Below are 22740 nucleotides of genomic sequence, written 5' to 3'. Positions count from 1 at the left end.
TATTTTAATTATTAAAGGTTGTTTTATTCCAAAATAATCAAAAGGTCATTTTATTTTTCTGAAGACCAGTTAAAGGTCACGTTAATTTTGATAATTTTTCCTTAATATATTTTTATTTTTATTTTATTTTATTTTATTATTATTTTTTTTTTTGTAATTAAAAGGACAAAGAAGTAATTAGGATCTAACAATTGACTGATCCGACAATTGACATACATGTCTTTAATCTAAATAATCTTCCATTCAATTGTAGGCTTCTCTCTCTAGAAACTTGATACCCCTGTTCTTATCCCTTTCACCGCTTCCACCGTTCCCACTTTTCCCAGCCACAGCTCGCCGGCGACTGGCGCGGCTCGCCTAGCCGTCGCCGGCGAGCTCAATCCTTTCGTCTATCACCTTTTTTTTTGCCTTTTAACTTTTGTTTTTTTGGTCAGTTGGTGACAATTACAGGGTTTCCTTTGGCGGTTCAGCCCGGCCGTTATTTTACTCGTCATCGTTATCTGGAACCCTTCAATTAGTGGCAATAAGGTTGGGTTTCTTCTGTTTGCCGGATTTCTCTTCTCTCCGGTATGGTTTTTACCTTTTGTGTAATTACAGGGAAGCCTAGTGGCCTGGCTTAGTTTTCTGCTTTCCTTTAGTGTTTTAATCTGTTTTGCTTCTATATTTATGGCTAGTTTTGAGGAACTAAGGGGTATGTTGTGTATTTCACATGTTGAAGAGAATGATGTCTCTTCTCATGAGTTAGAATTTTCAGTTGGGCAATTGGAGAATCCTTTTGGGATTTTCAATTTTGCTAAGAGCTTAAAAGATGAGGGAAACATGTTCTACAAGCATAATCAATTGGGGTCTGCTATTGCAAAATACTCTCTTGCTCTTAAATTGTTGTCTTTTGCTTCAGTCTCTAGTGAAGAGGATAAATTGATGTTTTCGGGCACTGCTGTGTCCCTTAATCTGAACTTGGGTGCTTGCTTCATCAAGGTAAAAGACTATGATAGAGTGGGTCAATTATGTTCAGCGGTTTTGTGCTTTGATACTACTAATGTGAAAGCTTACTATAGAAGGGCGATTGCCGCGTTAGGGCTAAATAAACCAACCTTAGCTTTCATGGACCTTGCACAAGCCCTTAAAATAGATCCCAATAATAGTGAGTCCCAACAAAAACTAAAGGAGGTGATATCCTTATTGGGTTGGTCTCTGGATTTTGTTGATGAGGCACTAGCGGTAACAAGGAAAGATGAAAAGTTTAGAGATTATGTTCGTTGTGGGAAGGAAGATAATGGTAGGAAGTTAGGAAAAAAAGGGAAAAGGAAGGAAGGAGATGGTCGTGTAGATGGTCATGTTCGTAGGTGTTCAGGTGTGAAGGACGACACCAAAATGGAAAAGGACGTTGGTGGCAATTCTTTGGATTCGGCGGGTAAAGTCAACCCTACCAACCAAGATCCTAGGCCCAACGTTATTGATACCAATTGTGTTTTGAAGGGCACTTCAAAAACAAAAAACCCAAATCTGACAGGGTCAGGTTTTCGGTTCTTAAGCCGGAAGCGAAATGATTCCTATTTGCGTATCACTCCAACAATGTATGGAGCGATTTCTAAAGGGCGAGCGGTACAATACTTTTGTTCTCACCATCAGAATTTCATTACCATCTGAGTAGCCAATCCTTTAAATAAGATGGACAGTGGTGAATCTCAAGAAGTTTCTCCACCAATGGAGTTTAGTCAACCCCCTGTGGAAGGGCACGATAGGTGTGAAACAACTCCAGATTTGATGCAAGAAGATCCATCCATAGGTATGGCAGGTCTCGAGTCCTCGTGTGAAGCTGCGTCAACACTCCTACCAGTTTCGCCTGTTTCTTCCCCTTTGCAGACTCCCGTCCACCCAAGAACTTCCTCCTCGGATTTAATGTTTGGTTTTGTCTCGCCTTCCCGTCCCAGGTTTAGAAGGAAATATGCAACTCTGCAAAGTAGGTCTCCAACATGTTTTATTAACTCTTTGTTTTGTAGGTTAAGTGGCTCTAAAAGAATAGCATCATGGCCCACCGAGTACACTTGGTTTCCTAGACGTAAGAAGTTTTATGGTCCGACCCCCAATGTTCTACCGTGTAATTCTGCTTTCTTTACTTAGTTTAGGTTGTAATCATGCTTCTCACTAATAGTACTCTTTGTCAAAAAAAAAAAAAAAAAAAAAAAAAAAAATCTTCCATTCTTCCTCCAATGTTTTCAATTTTTTTCCTTTGGAAATTTTCACTTTTACGCTGCACCCCCTTTTCTCTCCTGCATTGAAACATACTCCGAGTTCTCTATTGAAGCGGTTTTTAAGCTTTCTCCCCTCCATTGAAGCAGCTTCTGAGGTAAGAGTATTTTTTAAATTATCGAATATAAACTTCACAACCTAGGGTTTGGTTTCGCATATTGTTAGTTTGATTATCCGTATAGTCAATTTAGGGTTCCTCACTTCTTCTAACGTTGATTATTGAACTATTGGCTTTAATTACTTAATTCATGAGCGATTATATAGCTAGAATTTTGCTATGTGCACTTTGTGTTACTATTGAAAAGAAATTTATGTGATTTTTCGAGCCTAATATGAATTTTGAGTCAAATTGCATTAGTCTTATAAGTTATAAATCGTTTATGATAGGAAGGAACTATGAATATGGACCTTTCTTCCTGGCCCAGGTGGCGGCCACCCCTCCTGCCTGGGCTCAGGGACGGGCTGCATAAGAGTGGTAAAATCGTGCTTTTAACATGTATTTGAGTTACTGCTCTTGCATGATTGCTTATCATTGCATATGTATGCTACTTCTAGTCATTGCTCCCATTTTCCATTTCTAGTTTGTGCTTTACTTGAAAGTTGAAACACAGCTAATCTTCATTGCTGTATTGTTTGGTTGTTGATATGGGTAGAATAGGCTGCTTTGAGGATGTCCCATCTTCATATCGACGATGCTGATTATATGGCAGAGGAGTACGAAATTGAAGATTTTGATGATGATATGGATGAAGATTTTCGTGATAGAGAGATGGGTGGATCAGATTCTGAAATTGAAGAATATGATTTCGTGGTTAGTGATAATCCACCCCACTTTTTTAACTTAATTTTCTTTTTCCTATGAGTTCTAGCAATCAGCGATTTTTTGATTTCTTCTGGATTTAGGAAAATAAATTTGCAGATACTTCTTCCGCCCAAGCTAGGAGAGGCAGAGACATCCAAGGCATTCCCTGGGAAAGGCTCAGCATTACTAGGGAAAAGTACCGGCAGACTCGAATAGAACAATACAAGAACTATGAAAACATTCCCAACTCTGGTGAAGGGACAGAGAAGGTGACTGTAGTTAATCTTTTCCTCTTTTCTTGTAAAGTGCTATGTTAGGTTTTAAAGTTTATTTGATGAGTATATAGTGATTGCTCCTTCCTTTTGACAACTAGGTATGCAAACAAACAAAGAAAAAGGGGATATATTACGACTTTAGACACAATTCAAGATCTGTGAAGTCAACTATTCTCCACTTTCAGGTTACTTTATCCAGATTGATTTATTTGTTCTTTTGGCAGTGACTCCTTTTTTTTGTTCCCTTGTAGTATGACTAGTATCTCATCCATAAATCATGTGAATGGCTGGTCAGTGTTGTCTTTGACATATTTGGTCACACTATCATTCTCTTTCATGTGTATGTGGTTGGAGCAAAACTCCTGGGTCTTTTCAGGTGTTTCTTCGTCTTCATATCGATGTGGGCCAATTCACTTATCAGTCATTGTTATTGGCTAAGGCAGCAGGGGCTTTTTAGGATTACTCAGTTGGGAGTTTCAAAGGAACTGGGTTTAATGGTTGATCTATAATTTCCTTATCCTGTTTTTAGAGGACAACTTATCTTGTTTTATTTACTCCTTTTCCTGGCTATTAGTGTAATCCTTTATATATATATATATATATATATATATATACCTCTCCTACTCTTGCTATTAACAGTTAACACTAGTCTACTCTATATATATATATATATATATATATATATATATATATATATAGAGTAGACTAGTGTTAACTGTTAATAGCAAGAGTAGGAGAGGTATATATATATATATATATATATAGTAGACTAGTGTTAACTGTTAATAGCAAGAGTAGGAGAGGTAATGTTGGAGTGGTGGTGTTTGCACATATCCCTTTGTTGGTTCATCACTCTTGGACACAGTACCATTTTGTTTTGTGATTACTAAGCCATTTGTTAATAAATTGCACAATTTTTTATAATACTTGTATGCCATCTTAGTTATTTACAATGTGATAAGGAAATTGATGAACTCTTTATCAAATACGTATCTCCTAACAGTTTGTGTTATTCCTCTTATGTTTCTTTGGTTTTTTGATACTTTTTCTTAATTTCTAATGTGGCCATATTGGAATTTCCCTTCCCTATTGTTTCTCCTCACCCAAAAAGTAGTGAATTTATACCATTACTTCCTCAATAGCCAAACATAAAATCACAAAACTCGTTCGGAAGAATAATTAGAACAATCCTCTATTAGTGAGAGCAAGTGGGGAGAAAATCTCCTCAACTGCATAGCCTTCTAAATGCCTCTATAATCATTGGGAATTGATGATAGCAAAAATTTTCTTATGTCACCAGTTAGAAAATAATATTAACTGAACAGAGATTTAGGGTATCCTTGCACTTCTTATTTAGTGCAGAGATTGATTTACCGTAGCAAGCATCGTCTCACTTGATTTACCGTAGCATCAGTTGATTTAGTGCAGAGATTGATTGTTAATGCATAATTGGTAGCATCACTAGCATGTTCCTTTTTCCTGAAGTTCATTGTCTAAATGGGTTGTCTCTAAAACTCTTGATTAGTATCCAATTGCACAAGTTTGATTAGTCCTGTATAGGAATCTAGTTCATATTTGAACATATAAACCCAAAAATATTAATATGCCCGCATCACATGTGAATAGAAGCTGTAATAGAAAGAATACCTTCAAGTATGATGTAAAATTTTATTAAACAATCATGCATTTTCTTGTGCTGGTGCAGTTAAGGAATTTGGTTTGGGCTACCTCGAAGCATGATGTATATCTCATGTCTAATTCATGTATTGTCCATTGGTCTTCATTGGCACGTTGCAAATCCGAGGTTCTTAATGTCTCAGGGCACGTAGCTCCTACAGAAGTGAGTTTTGATCATGCAGAACTTGGATTCTTACCCCTTAAAGCATCGCCTACTATATGGTTGGAATTTACTTATGTTCATTGTATTGCAATACTCACTCCATCCACCTAATGAGATTTATTAAACTCTTATAACGACTAGTTCTGCACTATATGGGATGAGATATTTTGTTTCAGTCAGAAACTAATGTTTTCGTATTGCTGTCTATCTAGAAACATCCTGGAAGTATATTGGAAGGATTTAGTCAAACCCAAGTCAGTACTCTTTCTGTCAAAGATAATTTGCTAGTTGCTGGAGGATTTCAGGGGGAACTTATTTGCAAGGTTAGACAACATTTATTCTATCGATCATATTATTTTGTTTTGTAATTTGAATGAGCTATACTTGCATTTTTCATGACATTTTCAGCTAACATGAAAGATTTACTGTATTTACTTTAGTTTGCTGCCTTTTTTATCCTCTTGGTGGCCCCTGGGAAACTGGAAAGGATCATCTCATTGATTAGACAATTCATTGGAAAGATTTTGGTCATGCTATAACACAAGATAGAATCATCACAACTATATACTAAATGTTATATTGCAAACTGAACTGACAGAATTTGGATAGATCTGGAGTGAGCTTCTGCACGCGTACCACGTATGATGATAACGCTATTACTAATGCTGTTGAGATCTATGCCTCTCCCAGGTAGCTGGGGAGTTTTTCCTGTGCTGTTTTTCCCTCTTTCCTTTTGTAAAATACTCCATTGCAAAGATTTTCACTTATCAAGTTCTCTTTCAATATTGTTTCTATTGCAGCGGTGCAATTCATTTTACTGCCTCCAATAATGATTCTGGAGTGAGGGACTTTGACTTGGAGAAGTTCCAGCTTTCAAAGCATTTTCAATTTCCTTGGCCAGTAAATGTTAGTCAGCCTTTTAATCTCGCATTTCAACTTTCATGGGAGTCTTTAGCTTCTTAACTTGTTGATTCTTATCTTCAATATGTATATGCTAGTTCCCTCCCCTCCCCAGTGGTGGAGAGGTTTGGAGGGGTGACAACACTTGGTCCGCGGAAATCATGAGTTGGATGTTTTCTAACATATATGGCCTGGTATAACCTCACCCACATGCTTTGTGACTGCAAGCATTTGTGCAGCTATACTGAATGTTTCTACCTATGAACAATGTATAAAAAAAGCTCAAGGTGCACTGAGTTTATTGGGATCCTGCTGTGCCTACGCATGCTTTGTGACGCTTAGGAAAGTTTTCAAGAACAAATAGGGGATAGTTCAATGTGCCCATCACCACTTTCTATTTCAAGAACAAGCATATATAAATCAATCTCTCTTTAACTGATATAAAATGCCGTTTTTAAAAGAGTACCCGTTGCATATAGGATTCAATTTAAAGGCCTGTAGTCTAACCTTCAAAGTGAAGTCATGACCTAAAACAAAAAATATTGGAGCAAAATCTAAAGCTGGGTGCCTTGGGTGTGCCTTGTTGAATGCGCCTTGCCTAGCCTAGCTCAAAAAGAGCTGTGTACCCCATTTACTTAATGCCATAGCGCCTTAGGTGCACTCTTTTATACACTGTCTATGAAGCATGGATATGTCTGCCCCTCGGTTATATCAACATTGCCAAACCATATTGAACACCGGAACATGCATAATGTGAAATTCACCCCAAAAGGCAATGTTGGCAGCATGGTTATCTATTTATTTTGAGTTTTTGGGAAGTGAGGATTGCAACATGATGAAATGGGTGTTTAGTTCACACTTTACAGTGCATATTTTGTTGCTCAAAAATGGCAAAATAGAGAAAGATATGTAATTTAGTTAATTAACATACCTAAACATAGCCTTAGGATGTTGAACCAGGCCCTTCTCTTTGTTGGTGGGTAGGCTGGCAATCCCTGACCCGACCCGATAACCCGAACGAACCCGACCCGAAGTTACTGAGAGAAACCCGAACCCGACCCGATCCGAACCCAAATAACCCGAATTCGACCTGATTTGACCAAAATTTCATATTTCGTAATAATATTAAGTTTTACACTATTTTTTTTTATTGATTCTAAGCATAACCCGAAATCGACCCGAAATCTGACCCCTGACCCACTAACCTGAATTGTCACCCCTTTGCTGTAAAAGATTTTTCCAGCATCAATACAATTCATTTGGCTTGTTAAGTACGGAGTATCATTTTGGTGGATTTCTCTCTGTCATGGTCTCATTTTTCTTTCATTCCACTCTTGATTAGGTCATCTTTCGGCTTAGATGATGTCTGGTTAATAAGTGGAGTTGGCTACAATGTTTATTTTTTTTTCTTTCACTGAACTTTTATTTTTAAGTAAATTTGCCAAGAATAAAACGATCTTTCACCGGTCTTCCAATAATAGAACCACCTTTTGATTATCTCAAAATAAAACGACCTTTAACATTAAATGGAACAAAAAACCGGTAACCTATTTAAAAGGTTAAACCAAACACGTGTCACATTGTTATTGGTTAGGGTTTTTTATTTAATTTATAATTTTCATTTTTAAAAAATTGATTTTAATTAACTTTTTTTTTTCCAATAAAAATCTTTAAAAAATGAAGATCAAAATTTTTTTCTCTCCTCCCTTCCCCGACACCACCTGAACACCACCTCTTACTTCTGCAGCTTGTCCCCTTCACGTTACCGTCAAGTCTTCCCTTTCACCGTCGACCTTCTCCCCGCTACCCCCGCCATCTACCGATTAGTCTGCTTACCAACCCATCCCAAACCCTGTTCTCCACCCTAACCAATGAAGGGGGTGCGTTTCGGGGTGGGCGCAATGGATAAGAGACGTTTTGGGATTGGTTAGTGGATGTAAGGAGGTGGGTGCGGGGTAGGTTTTAGGTGGGGACGGGGAGAGGATAAAAGGCTTGTTTGCCGGTGGTTTTTGTCTGGGGAGAGACAAGGTAGTTTTTTTTTTTTTTTTTTTTTTTTTTTTTTAAATAAAGTAGTTAAGAAAAATTAACCAATGACATTATGACACGTGTCGCAGGTTACCTATTAAAAAGGTTACCAATATGTCACTTCCCATTTACGGAAGTGTTTCAAAGGTCGTATTGTTTTGAGATAATCAAAAGGCCATGCCATTTTTGAAAGACCGTCGAAAGTTCGTTGGTCATATTATTCTTGGCAAATTGCCCTTATTCTTATTTTATTCTTTAGGTGAAAAGGAAGTGTCTTTTCTTTGTCCTCAATTAGAAGGGTTGTTTCCTTTTATCAAAGATAAAAATGTGCTTAATTTAAAGCTTTTCACAGATTCATAAACAATTCAACTTTGTTGTATTAAATTAAATTAAACTGCTGTGAATGTTGCCTCACGTTTTCCTTTTTTTTTGTAAAGATTTTTTTTATTTTCTCAATTCCAATACCATGCGTACAACTTACTTTTTTACTCCCTCCATTTTTTATTTCTACCCAGTTTTTGTTTCAGGTCATTTTTTTTTTTTTTTTTTTTTTGTTCTACTCACTTTGCTTTATTGTACTTATGACATACCCCTTTTACCATTGACAAGGGATAAATTGGTCGTTAGACGAATACCCTAAAGCCAAACACTATGCATACCTAAACTTACCTAGGACAAGTAAAGGATCGTATCCACAAGGAATATGATATAAAAACGGTTGTAATCTAGTTCCGTCACAAATTGGGGTTTTGATTAATTAACTACTATGGTGACAAACACTAGGGGGAAATGGAAATCGACACCAACCAAACCAATAGATCAATACAATAGGCAAACATGAACATAAATTGGGTGATAGAAGGGCTCTCGTCTTTTTTTCGAAGCCACAATACTAAGCATTCCTGAACCAAACTAACTAACATGATAGGCCAACCAAGTCTTAATGATGGAAAGTAGACCACTAACTCGGGTTTGGCTTTCGATCAATCCGCGGAAGTATTAAGGCACAAGTAAGTGGGATTTCCCACCTAATTATCGCAACTAAGACTACTATATCATCCAAACAAAGAACCGTAATCAAGATAGAAATTCGGTCTAATCATATAAGAAAAGTCTCATAATCAAACTTCATCTTTCAATGCAAGCATAGAAGTGAAAACATGAGCAATAAGTGGTCATCCAATTAAACATGCAATCAACCAATTCGTTAACAATCAATCATCAACCCAAAATGAACATGCAATCACAAACATCAATCAGTCCATGGCTAGGTTGGGTTTTCACCCAACCCATAGTTAAGAAACTACTCACTAATCATGGTGTTCAACATACTAACAACAATTTCTAAATTCAACATTAACAAGTTGAGATAAGTAGTAAGAACAAAGTAGATTGAACATGCAACAACAATTAAGCAAGGTTTAGAGAGAAACTATCACTTCAAAGTAAATAAAATCAGAAGGAAAAGGATTACTTAAGATGCTTCTAAGTTTGAGAAATTCTTGAATTCAAGAGAATAAAATTTAGTCAAACTATTACAGTGATTGAGTTTTAAGAATCTAAACTAAGGGAGAGGAATTCTAGCTCTAATTAAGATAATGAGTTTAAGAGAGTTAGGAGTATATGACCCCAAAATAAAAAGGATGGAGAAAACAAGAACCGCTATTGACAAGTATGTCTACACGAACGTGCCATAATGTGCACGGCCGTGCAAAGCCTCTAAAGTTGAGGCAATAGCTACTGTTTAGGCCTGGTCATCCCGGTGCCATGTCAACAGCTACATCTCCTCTACATCTCCTTATGACTGCCCGTGCACACGTCCGTGCATGGTCTTTTTTGCCTCTTTCTTCCTTCTTTCTTCGATCTTTCTTCTTCCTTCTTCATTTTTGCTTCACTTCTTTTCCTCATTGCTCTAAATTCCTTGCTTACTTCCCAAGGTACTTCTTAGTCCATTCTTGGGACCTAAAATGTCATAAAAAACAATAACAACCCGGTGAAGCACGTAATACACAAAAATGTATACAGATACAGTGATTAGTGAACTAAGACATCGATTTCTCTTAAATTCAAGACTAAAAACCACTTTACACTCGTACCAAATAGCAATTTATCAACCATCTTACCCCTTCAACCCCACAATAATTACACCTTTTCATGCTCCCTTTCTTACTTTACTCACTCTTTTCTTCCAGAGTTCCACCTTTTTACATTCTCTCTCTTGTTTTATCTTATAACTGTTCACATCCTTTAACAATTTCTTAAATTGCATGTCTATGGGAAGTGAGTTTAACGTAAAAGAACAGAGGTAGTATTTTGGTGTATATTTTTGTCATTCTTTCTAATGATAGGGCTCATCTTGTGCTCTGAAAGACAAGTACTAAATGTGAGCATGAGAGTTCTAGGAAAAAGGAAATATGTTCAGGTAGTTATAAATGCATATAGACGTAGTGTTACCCATACTTCTATTAAGCTTATTAAGCTGAGTAGAAAGTAGGATACCTATCAAGAGAACATGAGTGGTAAGACTAAAAACTAGGATTGGCTGAAACTTCAGTATTTGTTTAATTACATGATGCTCTTTTTTTTCTTTTTTTTTTTTTTTTTTTTTTTTTTTTGCTATAGTGGCCAAATATGAGATTTACTTATGAGAAAGCTAACGACATTATAAATTATACAAACAGAGATGTATTTGCTTCCTATTCCTAATTTTTTTTCAAAACATGGGACAAAGAACATAATTTATTTTCCAAATGAAAGCCTAGACATTGGGCTCCTTGATGCCTAACTTCCATAAGGCCCTTAGTATTGTATATTCAACTACTCGGAGGAATTTAGTGGGAAAATTTTAGTTCCTCCCTTGCAAAAAGTTGCTCCATCTTTCATTAAGACTCAGCTAGTGCCCTGATCACTAAAGGCCCTTTTCTTTTGGGCTTACCTCTGTTTCCAAGCCCCTTCCTCTCCTTTCCCATGCTATGAAGTTTGTTAAGCCCTTTCCAAGCCACTTTTAATTTTCAACTTTTATCAAGTTTCCAAACTCTAATTTATCGTGCTATGTGACGGTATGTCCTAAGACTGATCCATTAAATTATCGGCTGCCTAAACTTCCACCTTGTCCTTGATGGATAATAATTGGCATTGAATTTCTTACCTCGTTAGGATGGGTAGTGTCATCCTTGATGTCTTGCTTCCACTATTGTTCAAGATCCTCGTTGATAAGTTTTTTTTTTTATCACCACAAGTGGCATAGGCGGGGTGATTACCTTGCTGGAGTTGGTGGCATATAGGCTTTTTGGAATGTAAAATGGAGGGTGGAATGTTTGGCTTTGAGGGTGGCATATAGGATTGGTAAAACTAGTTAGGGCTTATCATTGATAGAAGACATAACTGGTGTAAGATGGGTAGGGCCGGTACGCTTATTTTGTTGGCTTACTTCCCCAAATTTATATGGGTTGGCAACCATATCTTTTCTTATTTCAAGTATGTTAAGTATCCAGTCCTTGCCTTGATTTATATCTTGACCCAAAAAACTTAACCTCATCTAACAATCGTGGTTTCATCCTATAAATTCTTTCCAAATTGACCTTATATATATTGAAATTGACTCTTCCCAAGATAATGAATGAGCAAGCACTTCTTTTCCCTTTCACCACCTTTGTTAAAACTTATTGGAGTGTCCACTAATGTACCAATCTAGCCTGCTGTCACCATTAATCCTGAAACTTATTAGAGTGTCCACTAATGCGTCCTCCGCAACCCCTTTGGTCACCACCTTAACCACTTCTAGTGAGTTAGTAACAACACCAAGGACTCTAGGAGAAAGTTATTTATTAAAACCACCACCACCTTCAAATTCATAATTCATTTGGTGAAAGACTACCAATTTGACCTGCCTCTTGTCCAGCTTCTTAAGAATACTTCATCGGACTCACCACCTTATTGGATCCATCGCACCACCACTCTATCGGGTTGTTGGCTTCCTTTATTCTTCATTTACCTAATCTGTCACCGAAAGAGAAACCACTTTGTTCGAATAACCTATTGTTATAGAGATGGTTATCTTATTGCTAAAAGTTCCTTAGGATCTGATGTGGGATAAAGTTAAGTTATCATTTGATGGGATATATGCTAATCTAGCCGATGCTTTTCCAAATTAGTCAGTTGTGTTGATACAAAGGATTTAGGCTAATTTGTAGTTTTGTTATTGTTTGGACAACTTGTCCTCTTGTTGTACCTTGTTTCTTGAAGAATTGATGTTTTTTTTTCCGTATCCAATAGGAGGAAGGGGTGGGGAGGGAATTAAATTTAGCTCCCAGCTTAGTTTTAAAAGGCGCGAGGCACAAAGGGTTCGAGCCTAGGCGTGAGGCGCAAGGCGGAGGCGCGTCTGGTATATGAGGCACACTTATTTTTATATTTTTATTTTAATAATTGTACAACTTTCTTGGTATTAAAAATATAGGGAAATAACCTCAAATATTACTTATATATAGTCTAATACTACCTCCGTTTTTATATTTTTATTAAGTTGACACGTTTTGACTTTAGCCTTATTCACACACTTTTCTTATAATAAAAAAATATAGTGATGTGAGATCTTGCTGGAGTCGTCGTGATATATATTTTTTAAATATCAACTTTTTATAAATTTGCTTATCGAAAATGAAAGATATTAACGGTTGAAGTTATGCATTGGTAAACGTGACTATAGAAACGTGTCAACTAAAACAAAAAAAAAAACAGAGGAATTATTTCCTGTCAAAAAAAAAAAAAGTTTAATAATTAATTAAAAAAATTGTTTTAGACTAAATTAGAAAAGAGGAGGATGGACTCACGTGGTTACTAAAATCAGAAAGGGGAATGGGCTATCTTCAAGAAGATAACAAAGAAGAAAAAAACCCTTACTTGCGAAGATGATGAAGAAACAAAGCAAAGCAAGTGTGCGCCGACTTCCGGTGGAAACCGTCAAGGATTGCTCTCTTGCGATCTCTGTTGTAGCACCACTAATCAATTTCTCCTATTGTTGATTATTCGTAAATTAAGTTTTTTTTTTGATAATTAGGGTATTCAATTGGGGGTTAAATTAAAGCAATTTCATTCAATTAATAAGGGGATTTTGCTCGATTTATCATTTTAAAGACCGGGTAAGTTTCAATTTGAAGGAAAAGGAAAAATGGTTTTTTTTTTTCTCAAAAATAAATCTTGATCCTCTTTTTTGCGCTTTAAAACCTAAGGCGGTTGAGGCGTTGCGCCCTGCGCCTTGGTGGGACGCGGTTGAGGCGCGCACGTGGTTAGGCCGAGGCGTTTTGGCCTGCCCCTTGCTTCGCCTAGCGCGCGCTCTTGAGGCGTGCTTTTTAGAACTAAGGCTTTCCCACAATCTATTTGTTTCGAAACTACATTGTAAATGCTAAGGCTTAGTGTCACTTTCTTACCATTTTGGTATCATTTATTTAAGGCATGAGCCTTTAGTCTCTTAGTTTAGTATTAATTGTGAAGACTTTCTAACTTTTTAGGATCACTTATCTTTACACTTAGCATCGCCGAATTAGTCTTTTGATATCAGATTTTAGAGAATGCATCATTCTTATTTAAATTAGTCCATTTATGACACAGATTTTTAAAATGCAACTCTCAACTTATTAATATATATTTGAACCAAATTTAGTATATAATCTTTTCTCAATAAGACCATAGGGAAACCTTATAATCACATATGATATAATCAGGAGACAATAAAGACTATGTTCAGCAATGAGTATGAACACCGTAAATGATTAGTAAAAGTTTATTTTATTTTATTTTATTATTTTTTTTTATGGTATACAAAAGTTCAATTTAAAGGGGAAGTTAGTTGTGGAGATGCAAAGTTAATGTTTTATGGTATACAGGTTTTATTTCTATTTTGTTTTTGTTAGCAAACCATTTGAAATGTATGTGATAGATATCTATCAATCAAATAAAGCCTTAAACCCATAAGTGGGTCGGCTACATGAACAAGAAATGATTATTTTGCATAATCATCCATAAAAATCTTCCTCCTCTATCCCTTACAATCAAATGCCTCATGCTCATGTAAATCCATATTCTTCATATCCTCCCCAACTCCTTCCAACCAAGTCATTTTCGGTCTCCCTCTCCCTTGTTTAACCTCTCCATGGTCCTAATCTTCCACTCTTCGGAAAAGAAATATTTGTTTTCACACTACAAATACCAAAGATACCCTTACTTTTCAACCCTTGATTTCTTAGTTAATGTATACCACCATATGGGCAATCTTGTATTTTTACCTTTCTCTCTCATCCTTTTTTCCTTTACCAAAAAACTTGTGCCCAACTCCTATGGTGTGATAAAAAAAGAACGGAGGAAATAGTACAAATATTACTTGGGCTTAAATACTTGGTTGGAGTTAGACCTGGCAAACGGGTTGTTCGCGTCAGGTCTGTTTCGGGTCAGCAAATATTCAGTTCGGGTATCAAATTCGGGTTAGCACCATGGTATAAAAATGCAGCCGGTACGTCGCGATTCGGCCGGTATGTAACGGAATTCAAAGCTACCGATCCGAATTTCGCCGATTTGATACGGCGTTTTATAAAAGCCGCAATTTCAGTCGATTCAACCGATAAGAACTAAAATTCGCCCGCATTGACTGATATCAGATCCAGTCCAGTGAAGCACTTGCTTTCTAAAGGAAAGAAATGAATAAAAAATGGAGAAACCTCCATTGAATTCGAGAGAGTTCTTTACTGAACTCAAAGAGGAGAAAGAAAGTGTATGAGCTCGCAGGGATTTTATTTAAATAAACTCCCTCAAGTGGGTGGGTGGGGTCTATGGGGATAGTGGGGTAGGTTTTTTCTATGAATAATTATTCCTCACGTGGGTACTTTTTTAAAAATGGACTTCTTCACTTGTTAATATTTCAATTTTGTAATTGTACTGCTTGTACTCTTGACTAACGTGCTCCTTTGATTTATTTGGGCTAAAAAAGACTTAAATTATATTTTAAAAAATATACAATTAAAATAAAATCCTAAAATATAAATTTTAGGGCTTGTTTGGCATCATTTTTTGTTTTCAGTTTCCTGTTTTTTTGAAAACTAAAAACCAAAAACAGGAAACAAGAAAATTGTGTTTCCACTTTTCTGTTGTCAGTTTTCAAAATTATCATGATTTTAATATGTCTAAATAATTTTTGATTCATTATGTGACATATATAATATACTCTTAAAAAACAAAAAACCAAAAAACAGAAAACCACAGTGATGCCAAACGAACCCTTAGTTTAATAAGTTTAAAACAAAATTCTGCCACTACAACCGCGATGCAGCCCGCGACTAACGCATCAATTCCGTTACCGTGATAAGCGACCGTTTCCGCATTTTTATTCTATGGTTAGCACTTCTGGTTAGTTCGGGTCGGGTCAATTTTTAGGAATAATTTTCGGGTCAATTTCGAGTCGGGTTAATTTCGGGTCAAGTTAATTCAGGTCGGGTAAGGTCAAGTGTGTGTCTCGGTCACCAAAATAAATTCACTACAAAAAAAAAGTTGAAAAAATAAAGTTAAATCGTTTAAAAAAAAGTGTGTATACCTATTACTTAAGAATGAAAGAAGCCTATTTTAAGTCCCTCGCGTAAGGTTTTGTGAGAGAGTGAGTCCCTGCTAAGGTTGCATACAGTTTGCGATTCCTAGTTTTCCTTGCACAATTCTGGTCTATTTTCTGTGATTTTTTCATCTGTGTGTTTGGTTTGACGATTGGTGTGTGGTATGGATGATAAATTGGTGAAAGAATGGGAATGTTTGAAACTAACTGAAGAGGAAAACACAGTTTTGGAGAGTGTTGTGACAGAGGATGGGGGATCTACTTCGAAGATTGCTTTGTCTTTGGTTGGAAAGATGCTCACAAAGAAACCGTTTAAAGTGGAGGCCATGAAAAGAGTGTTGAAAAATTTGTGGCATATCGATGACAATGTGGCGATTTGAATGATCAATACTAATCTGTTTGTCTTTCAATTTTTTAACATTGAATACTAACCTTGGGCTTTTGACAATCACATTCTGATGTCGAAGGAAATTAGGGCTAATGAGCAGCCTTCGGAGGTCGACTTCCTCTCCTGTTCGTTCTGGATTCGACTTGTGGATGTGCCATTCGGAAGACGCAATAGCAAGTTTGCAAGGGAGGTGGATGACTACATAGGTGAGTGCTTGGAGATTGATGACTTTGACCCCCCTGTTGGGAGGAGTTCTTAAGGGTGTAGGTTATGGTGGACATTGAATAACCTCTTCGTAGGGGTATTAAGGTTGCTGTTGATGCCCATTCTTCTAAGTGGGTGGGACTTAAATATGAGAGGCTGGAGATTTTTTTTTTTTTTGTGAGAAACTTCGCCAGAATGACAAAGACTGTGATGTGAAGGATGGAAGGGAAGGTGACTCTCCTATTGTCTTTCAATATGGACCATTCTTGGCAGCTTCACCTCTTCAACGCTCTTGGGTTTCTGTCATGGAGAGAGAAAGGGAGAAGAAATGGCTTGACAATGTCTCTTAGAGGACGAGTCTAAAAAACTCGGGTGCTGCTAGGAAATTGCTATTTTCGTCCCCAAATGATATAGCTCCTTCTCCTTTGAAAGAAAGAGCTATTACTCTGAAAGCAGTGATGGTGGAAGGAAGCAAGGAATTGGTATTGAGATCAGTTTCGGTGCATGAGATGACGGTGGAACCCTCAAAAAATGTTTTTATGAAGGGGAGTGTGATAGGTAATAACACTGGTGTTATAAGCTCTACCATAGGGGACAATGTGGCAAGCAAGGTGGGGGGAGCATGTGTTAAAGGGTAAAAGTGTGATCAGAAGGAAGAAGGCTGTGAGTGAAGCTATGGAGATGGATACGTCCGAGAACAATGTTGGTGAGGTGTTTTCACGAAAAAGAAATGCAGACCATCAGCTTGGGAGTGTTCCTTTTGAGAAAAAATTGAAGGTTGGTGTTGTTAGTAGTGATCCTATTTTTTCCGCAGATAAAGTAGGGGGCCTTGGGGATGTCCAGGCCCCCGAAAAACAATGAAAATATTAAATTGGAACTGCCACGGACTTGGCAACTCGTATACAGGTAGAGCTCTCCAAGAAGATGTTGGAGAGATTGGCTAAATATTGTCTTTGTAATGGAGTCTATGATTCATGACAAAAGACTTAATAAAATAAAAAAATAAATTTGGCTATGTGAATGGTGTCTGTATTAGTAGTACGGGTAACTGTGGGGGGGGGGGGGGTAGGGATGTGGTGGAAAGATGTGAGAACAATGTAGTAAAGTCCAGAGCTATAGGGATTTATGGGTGGCCGGAACAAGCTTATAAAAATTTGACTTGGTCTCTTATAATGCAATTTACCTTGTATTATGTTTGGGGATTTCAATGAAATTACTAGCTTGGCGGAGAAGGAAGGGGGAGTACCTAGGAGTGAGCGGTTGATGGATGCGTTTAGAGGGGCTATAAATGCGTGTTTTTTGCGTGATCTTGGCTTTAAAGGATGCATTTTCACTTGGGAGAGAGGGAATACTATTTACACTTTTGTTAGAGAAAGGTTTGATAGATTTCTTGCACATGATGAGTGGTGCTCTTTGTTTCCGAATTTTGAAGTACAAAATATGCCAATTTTCAAGACTAACTCCGACCATGCTCCGATAATTAAGAGAAAAGGTGCTGATTCATATGGTGGCAATGCTTTTAAATTTGAATTTTTGTGGCTATCAAATGAAAATTGTGGTGGAAAATGGTTAGCGTGATGGTGAGGGGTTGGATATCATGAGAATGCTGGCAGTTTGTAGTGAATCCCTTGCTTCGTGGGCTGCTCTTACTTTCGGTTCGGTGAAGAAGAAAATTAAAAAGGCAAATGAGCTTCGTGACGGAGACAAAATCACTAAATATTTTCATCAGAAGGCAAGTCAAAAGAAAGCTCAAAACAAAATTTCGGGTTTTTGGGGAGACAATGGTGAGTGGTTTGAGCAACGTCTGGAACGATTGATTTCGGCCTATTTCGACAACCTTTTTGCTACTAGGTCTCCTACCGGGTTTCAAGATGCGTTAGATAGGATAGAGAATGTTATTTCAGAGGATATGAATGCTACGCTGGATTGGGAACCGACTGGCGATGAGCTTAAAGAGGCACTTTATGGTGCATTCACCCTAATAAGGCCGCGCCCGATGGTATGCATGCTCTATTTTTTCAGAAATTTTGGCATATTGTGGGTTCTGATATTATTGCTTTTGTGAAGAGTTGGTGGAAAAGGGATGTTAATTTTAGGGATGTGAATAAAACATGTATTGTTCTTATTCTGAAATGTACGTCTCCAACGCAGATTTCTGAATTTAGGCCTATAAGCTGTTGTAATGTGATTTATAAGATTGTTTCGAAGACGATGGCTAATAAACTGAAGGGGATGCTTGACAAGGTTTTACTCCTAATCAGAGTGCGTTTATCCCGGGTGCCTCGTCTTTGACAACGCTTTGGTGGCTTTTAAATTTTTCATTCTATGAAGCGTGGAAGGGAAGGTAAGGAGGGTAGCTTTGCGATGAAGCTAGATATGAGTAAAGGCCTATGATCGGGTTGAGTGGATTTTTTTGGAAAAGGTGATGGATAGAATGGGTTTCTCAGGTGCTTGGATTGGGAGAATCATGAGTTGCTTGCAAAGTGTAAATTTTGCTTTCAAAGTTAATGGGCAAATTTCTGGTTCGGTGAATCCTACTAGAGCGTTGCGGCAAGGTGATCCTATCTCGCCGTATCTCTATTTGTTATGTGCAGATGCTTTTTCGACACTCCTTGGGAAGGCGGCAAAGGAGGGACACATACATGGTGCTCGAATCTGTAAGGGTGGTCCGCGGGTGTCTCACTTATTTTTTGCTGATGACAGCATACTTTTTGCTAGGGCAACTATCCAAGCAAGCTCGATTATAGCTAATATAATTAGCCAATATGAGAGAGCTTCGGGCCAAAAAGTTAATCTTGATAAAACAGAAGTTGCTTCTAGTAAAAAAGTAAGTCTTGGTCGTAGGAATGAGATCATTGATACTCTTGGGGTTCGAGAGGTTGGACATGAAAAGTACCTTGGGTTACCGACAATTATTGGTAGATCGAGGAAAGCAATTTTTGCAAAGGTGAAGGAGAGAATTTGGAACAAATTGCAGTGGAAGGAAAAATTGTTATCACAGCCGGGAAAGTAGTGAAGTCTTGATCAAAGCAGTGGCCCAAGCAATTCCGACTTATATGATGAGTATCTTCAAGATACCGGATGCAATTATTGATGATATTCACAGGTTACTAGCCCGCTTTTGGTGGGGGTCTATGGAGGAGGCAAGGAAATTACATTGGCAAAAATGGGAAGACTTGTGCAAACCGAAGAATCGAGGAATGGGGTTTCGTGATCTAAATCAAGCTTTGCTAGCAAAGCAATGTTGGAGACTTCAGCACAACCATGGTATTCTTCTACACTTTATTTTAAAGGCAAAATATTTTAAAATTGTGACGTGTTGGAGGCTAACTGGGGTTATGAGACTTATGACCCTAGTTACACATGGAGTATATGGGGTGCTAAATATCCTGCTTGAGGGGTTGAAGTGGCGGGTTGGGAATGGTTGTGATATATCGGTTTGGGATAATGCATGGTTGCCGGGTAATTTTGCTGTTTGTGTTCCTTCTCCTTTACCTCACAGTGACATGGCTTTGAGAGTCGGATTTAATTGACCATGTGAGTTGGTCAAGAGAACCTTTGTGCTGCTGATCAAGCGATGATCCTTGCTATTCCTTTATCACATCGCTCTCTTAGAGACGTTATGTTTTGCTGGCCATCTAAAAATGGGGAGTTCAATGTTCGCTCTCCTTATTGGCTTGGTAAGCAAGGTCTGCCAATGGCGCATAATGTGTGGAAAATCATATGGAATATGAGAGGACCCCCCAAGCTTGCTCATTTCCTTTGAAGGGCTTGTAAGGGGTTTCTTGCAGTGCGTGAAAGACTGCATTATCGTCATATGCTCGAGGATAAGACTTGTTTGATTTGTGGGATTGGGGATGAGTCGATTATACATGCTACATTTGAGTGTAAGGCAGCTGTGGATACATGGGCAGCTAGCAATTTTAACTCAATTGTCTCACAGGCACCATCTCTGAGTTTTGGGGATCGTTTAGGATGGCTAGTGCTGAAGGTTTCGAGTGAGGAGCTGAAATCAATGGCCGCTCTAATGTGGGCAGCTTGGTGGTGCAGGAACAAGGCTGTGTTTGAGCAGGACAGTGTGTGTGCCGTGAGTGTTGCTGCAAATTTGTCAAGATCAGAGAGCGAATATGGGGAGTATGCAGCTAGAGTATTTATGGGACAGCAGCCGAGTGTTCAGCCCTCTGTAGTTGCGTGGCAAGCTCCTTCTGCAAATGTGATTAAAATTAATTGTGATGCACATGTGGGGAGTGTAACAGGCCTTGGTGTGGTGTTGCGTGATGATGGAGGAAGATTGGTGCTGCTGCAGTTCGCCAGGAGCAGGCAGGGTGACCTTCTGACCTTGCTGAAGCCGCTGCGTGCAGGTTTGGGCTTCAGGTGGCAATACGGCTGGGGTATTCAAGTGTGCAATTGGAGAGTGATGCTGCTAGTATTGTCAGAGGGATCAAAAGGAATGCAGGGGGTTTTAACCCTTTGAGTATGATGATTGATGATATTTGTTCTCTTTCTAAGGATTTTAATGCTTTCTATGTCTCTCATGTTAAAAGAGCGGGTAATACTTTGGCTCACCACGTAGCACGGTGGGCTTCGAGAGGTTGTAACGAATTTATTTGCTTGGGTCCGTTCCTCCAAAGTCTTTTAACTTTGGCGGACATTGACCTCCTTTAATGATATTTCCCGCAGGTGGTTTCAAAAAAAAAAAAAAAAAGAAAGAAAGAAACCCTAAACTAAGTAATTAACCATTTCACCCTATTCACTTCAAAAATTGGGTCAATCCAAGTTAAAACTGGGTCGGGTCACTTCGGGTTGGGTAAAGTTCAATTTTCGGGTCGGGTTTGGATTATTTCGGGTTTGGGTCAAGATTGCCAGGTCTAGTTAGAGTGATTAATGGTGCAAACATGAAATGGTGTGCTTGTCCAGGTGGATAGCAAAGAAGTATCTGGGACGGTCACTGAACAATGAAGCATGGTATATATGTATCTATATGGGGGGAAAGCCATAACTCCTTGTTCGTTTAATCGCAACCTACTTGTGCAAGGCTCATTTCTGACCTTTTGACTTGTGGATTGTTGTATAACTTATAACTTTTTTTTTTTTTCTTATAATTATATACTACTGTTTCTTATTTGATTCATGTTTTATTATATGAAGTTTTTTATTACCAAATTTAAGTAGTAGAGCTTATGAGAACATACCAATAAAACGTCAACATAGGATCTTTGATCCTATTTATGCATGAATAAGTTTGCCTTGTGGGTAGTTCCTTCCATTTACCCTTCAGTTTTATTTTGCAGCATACGTCCTTGAGCCCTGACAGTAAAATGCTTGTGATTGTTGGAGACAATCCTGAGGGCATTTTGGTTGACTCCAGAGATGGAAAGGTATGTGTGGAAAGTGCTGGTTAGCATTTTGTCGATGTTCATTATTTTCTCAAGAAGCAAGTAATTGATAAATGATTTTGATCTTTGCAGACTATTACACTTTTGACTGGACACTTGGATTACTCATTTGCATCAGCATGGAACCCTGACGGTGTCACTTTTGCTACCGGAAACCAGGATAAGACCTGCCGAATTTGGGATGTCCGAAACTTGTCAAAATCTGTGTCTGTTCTCAGGGGCAATCTGGGAGCTATCCGGTCCATCCGCTACTCATCAGATGGCCGCTTCATGGCTATGGCAGAGCCAGCAGATTTTGTACATGTATTTGACGTGAAGAATAACTATGAAGAGGAGCAAGAAGTTGATTTCTTTGGTGAAATATCTGGCATCTCATTTAGTCCAGATACCGAGTCTCTTTTCATTGGAGTGTGGGATCGCACATATGGGAGCCTGTTGGAGTATAGTCGTCGTAGGAAATATTCGTATTTGGAGTGCTTAATTTGAGGCTCATTTATCTTTGTCTGCACCCATTAGTTGTGCATGCTTTCAGTTGTTGGGGGGGGGGGGGGGGGGGGGGGGGGGGGGGGTCCTTGTATATGTAGTATATGGTGGCACATAATTGACTTTGGTATGATTTCTTGTATATTTTTGTTTCCCTGAATGTAATATGAATAACGTGTTCTGATCAGGTGGGAGGGATGTACAGAAGGCTAGATAGTATTTTCATTGCAAGAACATAGATAACCAAGATATACCCAAGGCAAAATTATAGCCTTTTGTACCTAGTGGAAACATAGTTTTTAACAAGATTTTTTCAGGCATTTTTCGCCAAATTTACTCAACTGTATTGGAATGATACGCTCTTTGAACTACAATATGGGTTATGATGCTTCAAAAAAAAAAAAACAATATGGGTTATGAATGCTGAAGGCTAAATAGCATTTTTATTGCAATAGCAAAAATAGGAGAAACCAAGTAAAAAAAAAACGGCTCAATCAACCATCTCTTCACTTTATAAATAGACTTTGTTTTTCTGTTGAAATAACACACTTGAGCATTACAATCTTTCAAGTTTTTGAAAAGA

General features: G+C 38.0%; 1 protein-coding gene across 3 annotated transcripts; it reads left to right on the top strand.

The window, feature by feature from the left end:
- Positions 1-2190: 2190 nt before the first annotated feature.
- On the top strand, positions 2191-22204 carry LOC145603739 (putative WD repeat-containing protein C2A9.03). 3 transcript variants are annotated; one of them, XM_081659712.1, is made up of 10 exons: positions 2191-2350; positions 2907-3064; positions 3157-3324; positions 3429-3515; positions 5036-5170; positions 5383-5493; positions 5769-5860; positions 5971-6076; positions 21570-21656; positions 21747-22204. In XM_081659712.1, exons 2-10 carry the CDS (start codon positions 2924-2926, stop codon positions 22158-22160), a joined length of 1341 nt encoding a protein of 446 aa, XP_081515838.1. In that variant the 5' UTR covers positions 2191-2350; positions 2907-2923; the 3' UTR covers positions 22161-22204. The 3 variants fall into 3 exon arrangements, with proteins under 3 accessions (XP_081515838.1, XP_081515841.1, XP_081515839.1); XM_081659713.1 differs by having other exon boundaries at positions 2197-2350; positions 2912-3064; XM_081659715.1 differs by lacking the exons at positions 5769-5860; positions 5971-6076.
- The last annotated feature ends 536 nt before the right edge of the window (positions 22205-22740 follow it).

The sequence above is a fragment of the Chenopodium album genome, chromosome 22, assembly GCF_948465745.1.
Source record: "Chenopodium album chromosome 22, dcCheAlbu1.1, whole genome shotgun sequence".
Lineage (NCBI taxonomy): Eukaryota > Viridiplantae > Streptophyta > Magnoliopsida > Caryophyllales > Amaranthaceae > Chenopodium > Chenopodium album.
This window is presented reverse-complemented; position numbering and strand designations above follow the sequence as displayed.